Source organism: Tamandua tetradactyla, chromosome 1, assembly GCF_023851605.1.
Source record: "Tamandua tetradactyla isolate mTamTet1 chromosome 1, mTamTet1.pri, whole genome shotgun sequence".
NCBI lineage: Eukaryota > Metazoa > Chordata > Mammalia > Pilosa > Myrmecophagidae > Tamandua > Tamandua tetradactyla.
Window position 1 is genome coordinate 185,192,311 of NC_135327.1, and position 13,653 is coordinate 185,205,963.

Consider the following 13,653-nt stretch of genomic DNA (forward strand, 5'->3'; position numbering starts at 1 on the left):
CAGTCCAGTACAGAGTATATCAGAATGGACAAGCATGGACAAGCATGCCATACTGATCAATGTACATCTGTTCCCCAATTTTTAAGATGCCCCTCTGTAGAATGGAAACAATGTCAGCTAATCAGAACATTTCCTCACTTGCTTCCACATTCACCCTATAGGAGATTCCCCTTTCCACTCGCCCTACCCCTCATCACCCAGTGGAGCATCTTCCTACTTTCTGAATGGGATGCTCAAAAAAGCTGTGAAGTCCTAAACTGCATGAAAAGTTTTATCAGTTTTGGTGCAAGGATGGGATCTTAAGGTAACTGCTAAAGACTCGAGACAACAAGAAAGGCAAAAAATTATACTAGAGAAGTTGTGGGTTTACAGAACAATAATGAATAAAATACAGGATTCCCATACACCATCCCACAATCGACACCTTGCAGTGATGTGGAAAATTTGTTACAACTGATAGGACTTTTAGTAATTGTACTATTTTAACTGTAGTTAACTTTGTTACAATTGAGAGATTATTAAAATATTATTATTAACTATCAGCCATAGTTTACACTATGTTTATTTTTTTCTCATATACCACCCTATTATTGTATTAGTATCATACATTTGTCATAATTCATAAACATTCTTGTACTATTAACTGTAGTTCATTATCTACAATAGGATTCACTATTGTACAGTTCCATGCTGTATCTTTAAACTTTATTTGAACAACCTATGCAACTTAACATTTCCCCTTTTAATGACATTCACCTATATAATTCAGGGTTATTAATTATACTCACAATAATGTACTACCATTACCACCATCCATTTCTAAATGTTTGCAATCAATCTAAATAGAAATTCTGTATAGATTAAGCATCAAGTCCCCATTCTTTAACCCCAATCTATCCCGACAGCCTATATTCTAACTCTGTGAGTCTGCTTATTATAATTCGTTCATTTCAGAAAGATCACGCAGTATATGTCCTTTTCCGTCTTAATCAGCATAATGGCCTCAGGATTCATCCATGTTGTTGCATTTATCAGGACTTCATTTCATTTTACTGCTGAATAATATACCATAGTATGTATATACCACACTTTATTTATCCATTCATCCATTGATGTACATTTAGGTTGCTTCCATCTCTTCGCAATTGTGAATAATGCTGCTATAAACATAGGTGTGAAAATATCTATTCAAATCTCTGCTTTCAATCCTGGGTGTATACCTAGTAGTGGGATTGCCGGAACATATGATAATTCTATACTTCCCGAGGAACTGCCATACTGTCTTCCACAGCAGGTGCACCATTTTACAATTCTTCAGCAAGTGTTCCTGTTTCTCCACATCCTGAGACTTGCAGTTTTCTGTTTTTTTTTAATAGCCATTATAATGAGTGTGAAATGATATCTCATTGTGGTTTTTGATCACTGATTCAACCTCCTTACTAATAATTGATTTGTTTAAATCTTCTATTTTTTCTTGAGTCAAAGTAGGTAGTTTATGTGTTTGTAAAAATTTGTTCATTTAATCTAGGCTATCTAATGTGTTGGCAAACAGATTTTCATAGTTTCCTTTTGTAGTCCTTTTTATCTCAGCAGGGTTGGTAGTTAATGTCCCCCTTATCATTGCTGATTTTCATTATTTGTGTTCTTTTTTTGTCAGTCTAGCTAAAGTTTTGTTGATTTTATTGATCTTTTCAAACAACCATTTTATTGACTCTTTTTTTTTTGCTTTTATTTCATTTACTTCTGCTCTAATCTTCATTATTTCTCTCTTTCTACTTGCATTAGGTTTAGTTTGCTCCTCTTTTTCTAGTTTTTACAGCTGTGAGGTTAGGTCTCTGATCTGAAGTCTTTTTTTTAAATCTAAGCATGTAGAACTATAAATTTCCTTCTTGGCACTTCCTTCACTGCATCCCGTAACTTTTGTTATGTTGTACTTTCATTTTAATTTTCCTCAAGATATTTCCTAATTTTGCTTCTGATTTCCACTTTAACTCATTGGTTGTTTAAAACTATGTTATTTAATTTCTACATAGTTGTGAATTTTCCATTTCTCCCTCTGTTACTGATTTCTAGCTTCTTTCCATTGTGGTCAGAGAATATACATTCTATGATTTCATTATTTTTGAATTTATTGAACTTGTTTTGTGACCCAACATATGGTCTTTCCTAGATAATGACCCATGTGCACTCAAGAAGAATGTGCATTCTTTATTCATTGGGTATAGTGTTTGTATATGTCAGTTAGGTCTAGTTGGTTTAGTGTATCACTCAAGTCCTGTGCTTCCTTCTGACTAGATGTTATGTCCATTATTCAAAGTGCTGTGTTAAATTCTCCTACTATTAGTGTAGAACCATCAATTATACCCTTCAGTATTTGCATATATTTTGCAGCTCTGCTGTTAGGTACTTATATGTTTATAATTGTTACATCTTCCTGTTGAATTGCTGCCTTTATCCATATACAGTGACCATCTTTGACCCTGTAACTGCTTTTGACTTAGTCTATTTTATATGGCATTAGTAGGGCCACCCCAGCTCTCTTTTGGTTACTACCTGCTCGATATATTATTTTCCTATCCTTTAACCTTCAACTTATTTGTGATATATTATTTTCCTATCCTTTAACTTTCAATTTATTTGTATCTTTGACTTTAAGGTGAGTCTTTTGCAGATAGCATATAGTTGGGTCATACTTTTTTATCCATTCTGAAATCTCTGCTTTTTGACTGGAGAGTTTAATCTATTTACATTTCAAGTCACTACTGATAATACAGGACTTTCTTCTGCCATTTTCCTGTTTAGCCTTTATAAGTCTTATGCTTTTTTTTCCATCCTTAACTTCTATTAATGCTTACTTTTATATTTATTTACTTTTTTTGTGTTGAACCATATTGTAGACCTTCTAAATTCTATCTGGATATACGGGGGAAAATTCAACTTCCCCAAGTTGAATTTTTGATATTCTCACAAGCAGTGTGGACAATCAAAGCTATAGGCTGAGCCCCCAATCTTGGGGTTTGTTCACATGGAACTTAACCCCACAAGGATAGGTCAAGCCTACTTAAAATTAGCTAAGAGTCACCCCCGAGAGAACCTCTTTTGTTGCTCAGATGTGACCCCTCTCTCCAGCCAACACAACAAGCAAACTCACCACTCTCCCCCTGTCCATGTGGGACATGTCTCCCAGGGGTGTGGAACTTCCTGGCAACATGGGACAGAAATCCTGGAATGAGCTGAGACTCAGCATCAAGGGATTGAGAAAACCTTCTTAACCTAAAGGGGGGAAGAGTGAAATGAGACAAATTAAGTGTCAATAGCTGAGAGATTCCAAACAGAGTCAAGAGGTTATCCTGGAGGTTATTCTTATGCATTAAATAGATACCACCGTTTTAGTCAAGATGTAGTGGAGAGGCTGGAGGGAACTGCCTGAAAATGTGGAGCTGTGTTCCAGTAACCATGTTTCTTGAAGATGATTGTATAATGATATAGCTTTCACAATGTGACTGTGTGATTGTGAAAACCTTGTGTCTAATGCTCCTTTTATCTGCCTTATCAACAGATGAGTAAAACATATGGAATAAAGATGAATGATAGGGGGAACAAATGTTAAAATAAATTTAGAGTGACATGCTGGTGATCGGTGAGGGGGAGGGGTGGGGGTAATGGTATGTATGAACTTTTTTCTGTTTTCTTTTTATTTCTTTTTCTGAATAGATGCGAATGTTCCAAGAAATGATCATGATGATGAATATGCAACTATGTGATGATATTGTGAATTACTGATTATATATGTAGAATGGAATGATCAAAAGTTACGAATGTTTGCATTTGTTTGGTGTTTTTGGTATTAAAAAATAAAAAAATTAATAAAAAAAAGCTTCTCATCCTGATTGTATAGCAATCATAATTTGGCTTAATATGAGCTATTCTAGCTTGCTAGCTACCAGAATGCAATATACCAGAAACAGAATGGCTTTTAAAAGGGGAAATTTATTAATTTGCTAGTTTACAATTCTAAGGTCATGAGAATGTCCAAATTAAAGCAAGTCTATGAAAATATCCAAATTAAGGCACCAACAAGAGGTTACCTTCATTCAAGAAAGACCAATGGAGTTCAGGGTTTGTCTCTCAAGTGGAAAGGCACATGGAGAACATGGTGATGTCTGCTGGATATCTCTCCAGGCTTCTTGTTTCATGAAGCTCCCCTGGGGACGTTTTCCTTTGTCAGTTCCAAAGGTCTCTGGCTCCATGGACTCTTGTCATTCTTAGGGTTCTACGAAGGGATTCTCTCCAAAATCCTTCTTTTTTTAAAAGGATTCCAGTAAATTAATCAAGACCCAACTGGAATGAGTGGAGTCACAACTCCATGGAAGCCATCTAGTCAAAAGTTACCACCCACAATTGGGTGGGTCACATCTCCATGAGAACAATAAAATGCTCCCAGGCAGCGATACTGAATGAGGATTAAAGGACACGGCTTTTCAGAGGTCCACCACAGATTCAAACTGGCAAACCAATTAAACTTCAATAATACACACATATACTTTTCCTATACCCCTCTGTTCCCCAACCATTTTTTTTGTACTTGTTACCACTTATATCTTTGTTCATTGTGTGTTCAAAAACCTAGATTTATGGTTAATTTTTATGCATTCACTTTTTTTTAAGTATAGCATCTGTAGGAATTAAGTAGTGGCGTTACATACCAAATGATACAATATAACACAGTATAATACAATAATACTGGCATTTATAATTACCTGAATGGTCACCTTTACTGAAGGACTTCAAAGTGCTTTGAACCACTGTCCCTTCAGTCTGAAGAATTTGCTTTAGCATTGCTTTTAGGGTCAGTTTACTGGTGATGAACTCTTTGTTTTTGTTTATCTGAGAATGTTCTAATCTCACTCTCAGAATTAAAAGACAGTCTTGCCAGATATAAAATTCTTGGCTGGCAGTTTTCTTTCAGTGATTTAAGTATTTCAATCCGCACTACCTTCTTGCCTCCATGGTTTCTGCTGAGAGATCGAGATTCAATCTAATTGGGACTCTCTTTTTGTAACATGTTGCTTTTCTCTTGCAGCTTTCCAAACTCACTCATTGTCCTCTGCAAATGACAGTATAATAGATACATGATGGGGTGTATTTTTCTTCAAGTTTATTCTATTTGCTGTTCTCTGAGCTTCTTGGATGTGCATATTCATGACTTTTGCTAAGTTTTGGAAGTTCTCTGCCATTATTTCTTTGACTATTCCTCTGCCCCTCTCTCTTCCTTTTTTTGGGACTCCCATAATGCATATATTTGTGCAACTGATGGCATCTCATAGCTATCTCAGGCTATTTTCCCTTTTAATATTTCTTTTTTCTTTCTGCTCCTCAGCCTGACTCATTTCAAGCATTTTGTCTTTAAGTTCACTGATTCATTATTCTGCCAGTCCATTCTGTTCTTGAAGCCCTTCTGAGTATTTTTCATTTCAGTTATTATGCTCTTCAACTCCTGAAGTTCTGTTTGGTCCCTTTAAAAATTTTCTTTCTCTTTATTTAGATGTTCATATTGCTCTTTCATTGTTTTCCTGATATTCTTCGGTTCTTTCTCTGTATCTTTCTTCATTTCCTTGTTATTTTTAAGATCAGTTTTTTAAAGATTTTGTTTGGTATGTCCACATTCTCATCCTCTTTGATGTTTTCTGTATTGTTATCCTCTTCCTTTGGATGGGCCACCATTTACTCTCCTTGTTTGCCTTGCACTCTTATGTTGCAAAATGTATATTTTAATATTTTAAAATGTTAACTTGCGGCGTGATGGTGGCTCAGTGGCAGAATTCTCATCTGCTATGCTGGAGATCCAGGTTCGATTCCTGGTGCTTGCCCACGTGCAAAAAAAAAAAAAAAAGTAAAATGTTAACTCTGGGATTACTCACTGGGTTGTCTGTTTCTTATTTTATAACCAGGTGGTGACAAGGAAGGGATTTTTTTCCAGCTCGCCTAGACAGAAGGTCTTCCCAAGGCAAATGCAGCGGACAGGGTTTTTCCCTGTTTTTTTAGGCCTCTTTATTGTCTTGGGCTTTTGCTTATTAGTTATTTTGGACTTCTCTGTTTACAGGAGTTTTTTTGACCCCTCTCTTTCCCAGAATACAGACCTTCTTCTCCCCATTATTTGATGCTGGCAGGCCTTAATTACAGACTCTACTTCTATAGTTTTTCACATTCCTTTCCTGGTCTCAAACTGCTTCTGCCTGGAGGGCAAATTCTGGAAGGAGGGTTTGCTGGTTAGAAACTGTTATGTTTTCCAGAAAAACCATGGTTTTTTAATCCTAATCCAATCTTGTGGTACCAGACCTATTGCTTAGGGTGGGACCTTTTCTTAGGTTGTTTCCATGGAGATGTGACACTTCCAATTGTGGAGTGACCTTTTTATTAGGTTTCCACAGAGGTGTGGCCCTGCCCACTTAAGGTGAGTATTGATTAGTTTATTGGAGTCCTTTAAAAGGGGAAACTTTTTTTTTTTAGAAAACTCAAACATGGACATTTGGAGATTGAGACAGATAAAGCCTAGGTGTTAAGCAAGGACCCAGAGAAATAGAAACAGAAGAGAAAAAAATAGTCAGCTCCAATAGATGCTAAACCAAACCCAGAGTTTTGCCCTGGAGCAGCTAAGCGAGGACCCACAGACACTTAGGGAGGAAGCCATTGGAATCAGAAGCTGGAAGCAATGGAATCAGGAACAAGGCCCAGCAGATGCCAGTCATGTGCCTTCCTATTTGACAGACATTGGCCTTTCTTTGGAGTTAAGGTATCTGTGCTGGTTTGAAATGATGTGCCGCAGAAAAGCCTTGCTGTTCTAATACATATTTAATATTGTGAGGTGGGACCCTTTGATCAGATTGCCTCTATGGAGATATGATCCACTCAATTGCAGGTGTGACCTTTTGATTAGATGGACCTGTGGCTATGGCCATTTAAGCTGTGTCTTGATTAGTTTACTGGGGTTCTTTAAAAGAGGAAACATTTTGGAGAGGGCAGACTAGGCCGACATAGCCAACATGAGACCCAGATGCTTGGAGATGCAGAAAGTAAATGCCCCTGGGGAAGCTGTTTGAAACCAGAAGCCAAAGACCCCAGCAGATGTGTCTTCCCAGCTGACAGAGGTGTTCTGTACACATAGGCTTTCCTTTAGTCAAAGTATCTTTCCCTGGATGCCTAATTTTCTATATTTATTGTAATTAATAAATACCCTTTTTAAAGGCCATTCCACTTCTGGTATATTGCATTCTGGCAGCTTTAACAAACCAACACAGTATCTTTCTATGGATGCCTTAGTTTGGACATTTTTAAGGTCTTAGAACTGTAAGTCTTTAACGTAATGTCTCCTTTATAAAAGCTGATTCATTTCTGGTGTATTGTACTCTGGTAGCTTTAGCAAACTAAAACAGGTTCACTCTGAAGAAGACTTTGCCACATCAGTCTTTCTCAGCCATAAGGAGACCCACTAAGGGGATTAAAGGGGTGAAGATCAACCACAAAGTGCCCTGGGGAGGGGATCAGGAAGGGTGCCAAAAGTTTTTCTGGCAGCCCTCCTAAGCTGAAATTTCTTGGTGTATCCAGCAAATGTAGTTCTTCAGCTAACTGTTCCCTGCATCCCTAAGAAAGCACTGCATGCTTAAATCTTCACCGCCTCTATCCCTTTCTGGGGAGGGTTGAAACAATGGTTGCTGCTGCCCTTTGGTTGAAACAATATTTGGTCTCAATGAACTGAGACCCAGTGATTGGAATTCACTAATCAAAAGCCATGACTGATGATTGACCCTGTCCACCTCAGTTCTTGGAGAACAGTTTTTGTGTACCTTTCTGTCACCAGCAGCTACCTAGGGACTGAACCCCAAGGTGGCTTGATGCAAGAGTGGGGATGGACACTTACAGTTTGTGCTGGTTTGAAACTGTTGCATAACCCAGAAAAGCCATGTTTTTAGTTCTGATTCAATATTATTGGGTGGGATCTTTTTTATTAAGTTGTTTCTATGGGTTTGTGACACACCCAATTATGGGTGGGGCCTTCTGATTATGTGGTTTTCATAGAGATGTGTCTCCACCAATTCAGGGTGTGTCTTAATCTGCTTACTAAAGACCTTTAAGAGGGCACCATTTTGGGAAAAGCTTCAGAGCTGACACAGACAGAGACATTTGTAGAGGCAAAAAGAAAACACCCCCAGGGAAGCTGTAGGAAACCAGAAGCCAAAGAACCAACAGATGTCAGCAGCATGACTTCCCAGCTGATGGAGAAACTGTCACCAGCCCTTTCTGGGGTCAAAGTATTTTTCCCTGGATACCTTAGTGTGGATATTTTGATGGCCTTAGGACAGTAAACTTGTAAGTTAATAAATTCCTTTATAAAAGCCAAACCATTTCTGGCATATTGCATTTCCTGCAGCATTAACAAACTAAAATACAGTTCTTTACCATAATTTATCTGCCTCTTCTTCCATTCTTCCCTGGGTGCTGTACAATGTTATTCTGGCTTCTGATGTTTCAAAACAGTTGTTTTAGATAGTTTCTGACCATTTGATAGTTATTTAAGTGGGAGGGTTGTGTCCTGGAGCTTCCCAAGTTTCTGGGTTTCTGGCCAAACACTCTTAAGGAACTAAAGTTGACTTTGTGGGGCTAAGGCTTACAAAACCCTTCTGGAGAAAGCAGTCTGGTACCTACCTCTAGAGTTCCTAGCCTTAGAGGTCAGTCAGTAAAAAAGACTACCTCCTAGGAAGCACAGGAACTTTATAATACCTTGGGAACACCAAGAAAGAGTAATTCACACAAATTTATAGGTACTGTGACTGCTATTAGGTTCTTGGTTTGGCTTCCTAGTTCTGAGTGACTATAGCCCTGAGAGACTTTTAAAAGTTCAATTGTAGGTTCCTTATTAACCTTAAGAGCAAGAATAAGCCATTAGAGGGTTTAAGTAGGGACCTTATAATGATTTTGAGGGAAGAAACAGTAGACAGTATCCTCTGGCCTGGATTTCATGGGGCTCCATATACCCATCTTCTCTACCAGAGCCAATATCTGTGCGAGTGAGACAAAATTTAACGGACACCAATAAATTCAGGAATCAAGATTAGTGATACATTAACAATATTTTTTAAAAATTAAAATAAATGGAAAACGTTAATTAAAAATTAAGATCGTTACTTGTTCAAAAATATTGCCAGACATGGCAATTATGTTAATTGGAAAACAAGTAAAGATATATTTTTGAAAATATTATTGGTAAATTTACTTGGATTACAGTCAGAAAGTAAAATTAACGAATTCTACTTTGGATATAAATAAAATAATTAAATTTAAAATAATACAATTTTAAAATTTTAATATTCAAACTACTTTAATGTGAAAAATCATTAAAAATACATAAAAACATGTATTTTTTGTGTGCGTGTGTCTCAGGTTTTAATGTTTGCATTTTTTCGTGTGTCTCAGATTTTAAGGTTTGGCAAAGTATTATTACCTATCCTGTTTTAGTGTAAAATTTTAATATTTTTCTCCATTAATTTTTTGCCTCAATTTTGATTTTTTAAAAATTCTGCGTTGAAATTCTCTTACATTTTGCACTCCTTAGCCCTTTCTGTACTCAGTTCTTTTTCTAGTGTTCTTAATGTTTTTGGAGACCTGTACCGCTCAGGTTTTCCCCAGGTGCGGAGCAGTGCTCTGTTTCTTCTATTTCATTCCTTCTGAGACCCGGCTAGGAATCTCATCAAATAATTTCTTTTGATTTAGAAACTTAAAACCACCTCAAATTACTACCCCGCGGCGCTGATTTAGCGACTCTCGGAGCTCCTAATTGGACGCGTTTCCCATGGTGCTGAGGACAGCCTCTTACGTCACACGCCGCGTACTCCCCTCCCTTGCGTGGTCCGCGTGTCATCGTTTCACCCGGAACTGTTTCTCTGGCTGGTGCGTGTACGGCTGGGGCGTCTCTGGTGACGAACCGATGCTCTTGTGCGGTGTGTATAGATTGGAGTCTGATGCGAGATATTGTTGTACCGTGTCTGGCCCGTCTCTTTTCACTCGTTTGGAGGATTATGCGTTTCCCCCAGTCTTTCATCCACCTTGTATCGTTGGTTGGGAGCGCCACATCTGGGACAGGGCGCTCGCCAATCCGGGAGGGAAAACTGGGGACCCCTGGGGTCTCTGGCTTTGCTTGGTCTTTGCTAACAAGATGGAGGTAGTTATTTTTGCAACTGGTGTCGTGTTTGTCCATCGAGGACATTCTTATATATCGAGCGCTTACTGTGTGTTTGAAACTGTTTTAGGAGCTTGATGGCAGTGAATAAATCAGACAAAAATCTCTGCCCTAAGGGAGCTCGTATTTGAATGAAATTTGAGAGAATACATGGATTTGAAATGGGAATAGCTGAGTCAGATTTTTTTCCCCGTGTGTTGGAGGAATAGAGAGTTAAGGGGGATCTGAAAATCTCAAGAAGAAGCATGCAAGAGTGAGGGTTTTGTTTGTTTGGAGGGGGTCGATTCTTCTCGTCTGCTGTGCAGGGATGTTGATGTTAGGGTTTCAAGTCTGAACGCATAAAAATCAGGAATTTAGGACTAGTAACTCGTGCTTTTGCTCTAAGAAGTGCTGTTTAATTTGTCTTTTTTTTTTTTTCCTTCAGGAAAGACTAAATATTAGATTGTAAGAAAAGAAAATAGAAGCCATGTTTCGAAGACGTGTATTACAGGTAATCACGTTTCCGTATTAGTGCTGGGATGTGTTATTGCCAATTATAGTGATTTCTTCAGGATTTCAATTGCAAGTGCAAAGACCTTTGAGTCCACCCACCCTCTTGATTTGCACTAATTTGACATAGGAGGTTGGGGACTAATTTTGCCCGTTTAATGTTGATTAAAACAACGAAAAAAGCCTAAAATTTATTCTCATCTATAATAGGAATCATTACTTTTTAAAACGTGTGTTACTTGTATTTAAATTAATTTTAGAGTGACATTAAGGTCTTTTTTTTTATAGGGAGTGTGATTTCTTTCTTTACTATCTATCCCCTGTGTCACTTCTCCTCATCCCCCACCTTCCTGCTCTAAACACAGCACCTCAAGTCTCACCTTCACCATAAATTCAGTATGACCAAAATGTAATTCTTTCTCATTCTTCCCAGTCTAGTTGCTCATTTATCCAGTCACCCTAGCCAGCTTTGAACCATCCTAGGCTACTCTTTTTCTTACTTACCACATCTGGGCACCAAGTTCTTTAGATTCTAAACACCTTTTAACATCTCTTTCCTTCTCTCTGGCCTGTTAGACTAATGAATATCAGTGCCTCTATGAAATCTTTCCTCATGGCCCCCACCCCACTAGAATTGACCTTCTGTTCTTGTGTCTGCGCTTTATCCAGTACATACTTTTAACATGCTTTTTTATGTTTTGAAATATGAAGTGTGGAAAATTTACTACTGCTTATACAGCAGTAAGTTTGTCTTTAAAACCAAATATCAGCGTTAAATGTCTAATTTAAAAAGTTATCCAAGCTAAATAATCCTTTCCTTATTTTTGCTTCTCCACCAGGTCTTGATTTTGTGTGCCCCAAACGGGACTTGTTATTTTGTAAGATTTATGAGCCCTGGCTCACCTAAGCATTCAAATTAGTTTACATTTGTAGAATCATGACACAGGAATTGGTTACCAGTTTGATTTTATAGTATGTCATAACTCACATCTTCATTTTCTTGCCCACCCTCTGCCACAATACTTAGTAATGGGATTACATAGCCAAGACTGCTCCAGGTATACATTTGATTGGTGGGCTGTTCCTTTTTATATTAGCAGAACTGCCACCTTAAACATATTTCTCTGTTTTAATGGTTAGTTCTCTGAACTCTGAATCCAGTAGTAATTTTCAGTGACGTGTACTCAAATTTTGGTGGTAGTCCTTGAGCAGAATGTTTTTAAGGAGGCGTGTAGGGCAGTAGGAAAATCAGCAGCTTTGGTGTCAAGGCAGCCGTGGGGTCTAGTTATGACTTTGCCACTTATTTGTGATAGGATCTTGGGCAAGTTACTCAATCTCTCTGAGTTATAGTATCCGTACTTCTAAAATGGGGATAGTTTACATAGTTCATTAATTTCTTTGTAAGATTAACTGATAATAGATCAAGCATTTAACTGGTATTCAGTAATGATAACTGTTATTAAGCACAGCTATTATGTGGCCCTCATTACCCTTCTCTGACGACCTGACATAGCCATGCCTTTGTCCTTTATCAGAGAACCAATTTATTTATCATAGATTAGTTTCTGTGGTTTGTTGAAAGCATGCATTTTCTGACAAATATTTATAGAACTCTTCTACTCAGTTTAACTTACTACATAAGCTGTTTAATTCTTACAAGAACTTTGTAATACAGATACTATCTATCATCTTTCTGCTCACTTTTTTTTTTGCCTTATGTTTGAGCTTTATTTAGAATGCCATTAATTCTTTTTTTTTAATTAAAGAAAAAAAAAAAGAAATTAACCCAACATTTAGAAATCATTCCATTCTACGTATGCAATCAGTAATTCTTAACATCATCACATAGATGCATGATCATCATTTCTTAGTACATTTGCATCGATTTAGAAGAAGAACTAGCAAAACAACAGAAAAAGATATAGAATGTTAATACAGAGAAAAAAAATAAAAATAATAGTACAAAAAAAAAAGACAAACAAACAAACCGACAGACAAAAAAAAAAACCTGTATCTCAGATGCAGCTTCATTCAGTGTTTTAACATGATTACTTTACAATTAGGTGTTATTATGCTGTCCATTTTTGAGTTTTTGTATCTAGTCCTGTTGCACAGTCTATATCCCTTCAGGTCCAATTACCCAGTATCTTACCCTGTTTCTAACTCCTGCTGGACTCTGTTACCAATGACATATTCCAAGTTTATTCTCAAATGTCGGTTCACATCAGTGGGACCATACAGTATTTGTCCTTTAGTTTTTGGCTAAACTTACTCAGCATAATGTTCTCTAGGTCCATCCATGTTATTACATGCTTCATAAGTTTATTCTGTCTTAAAGCTGCATAATATTCCATCATATGTATATACCACAGTTTGTTGAGCCACTCGTCTGTTTCCTCAAAAAGCTGAATATAGAATTGCCATACGACCCAGCAATACCATTGCTGGGTATCTGCTCACTTTTTAATGGCTTTCTTTAGGTTAACCATATTTGAGGTATCTCTGAATTCCTTGTGAGTTCTGAGGGATAACAAAGAAGAGCAGAGTATAGTTTCTATAGGTTTTATTCATGGGGAGTCTAACTTTGGCACCTGTGCCTATTGCCATTGCAGAAAGTCATTTATGTTAAGGATTGTGTTGTTTTGTTGGTGTTTAAACTAACTGCCTCAATCTCTAATCTGTTTATGGCTGACAGTGAGGCATAGGTAATGACTGGTGTTATACTTATTTTATCACATTCTAACAGTGTTGGTAATTGCTCTGGATGTTAGTAATGAATCTGTTTCTTAAGGTATTGCTTATAAAGCATTGATTTCTTTCTACTCTTCTTTGGTCTAATGACGGACTAAATCTGTACCCACTTGAGGTAAATCTAAGTTAACTGGTTTCCAAAGTCTCCTGTAACAAAATATAGTAATAATACACCAGTA

At 37.3% G+C, this 13,653-nt stretch overlaps 1 protein-coding gene across 4 annotated transcripts in view; it reads left to right on the forward strand.

The window, feature by feature from the left end:
* Positions 1-9,908: 9,908 nt before the first annotated feature.
* Positions 9,909-13,653, forward strand: part of SSBP1 (single stranded DNA binding protein 1) — a 32,436-nt gene continuing 28,691 nt past the window's right edge. For 3 of the 4 annotated variants that reach the window (XM_077147988.1, XM_077147979.1, XM_077147972.1), the window contains exons 1-2: positions 9,909-9,995; positions 10,659-10,724. In XM_077147988.1, coding sequence (XP_077004103.1) covers positions 10,701-10,724 — 24 coding nt within the window. In that variant the 5' untranslated portion in view covers positions 9,909-9,995; positions 10,659-10,700. The other variant, XM_077147993.1, reaches the window with a different exon arrangement.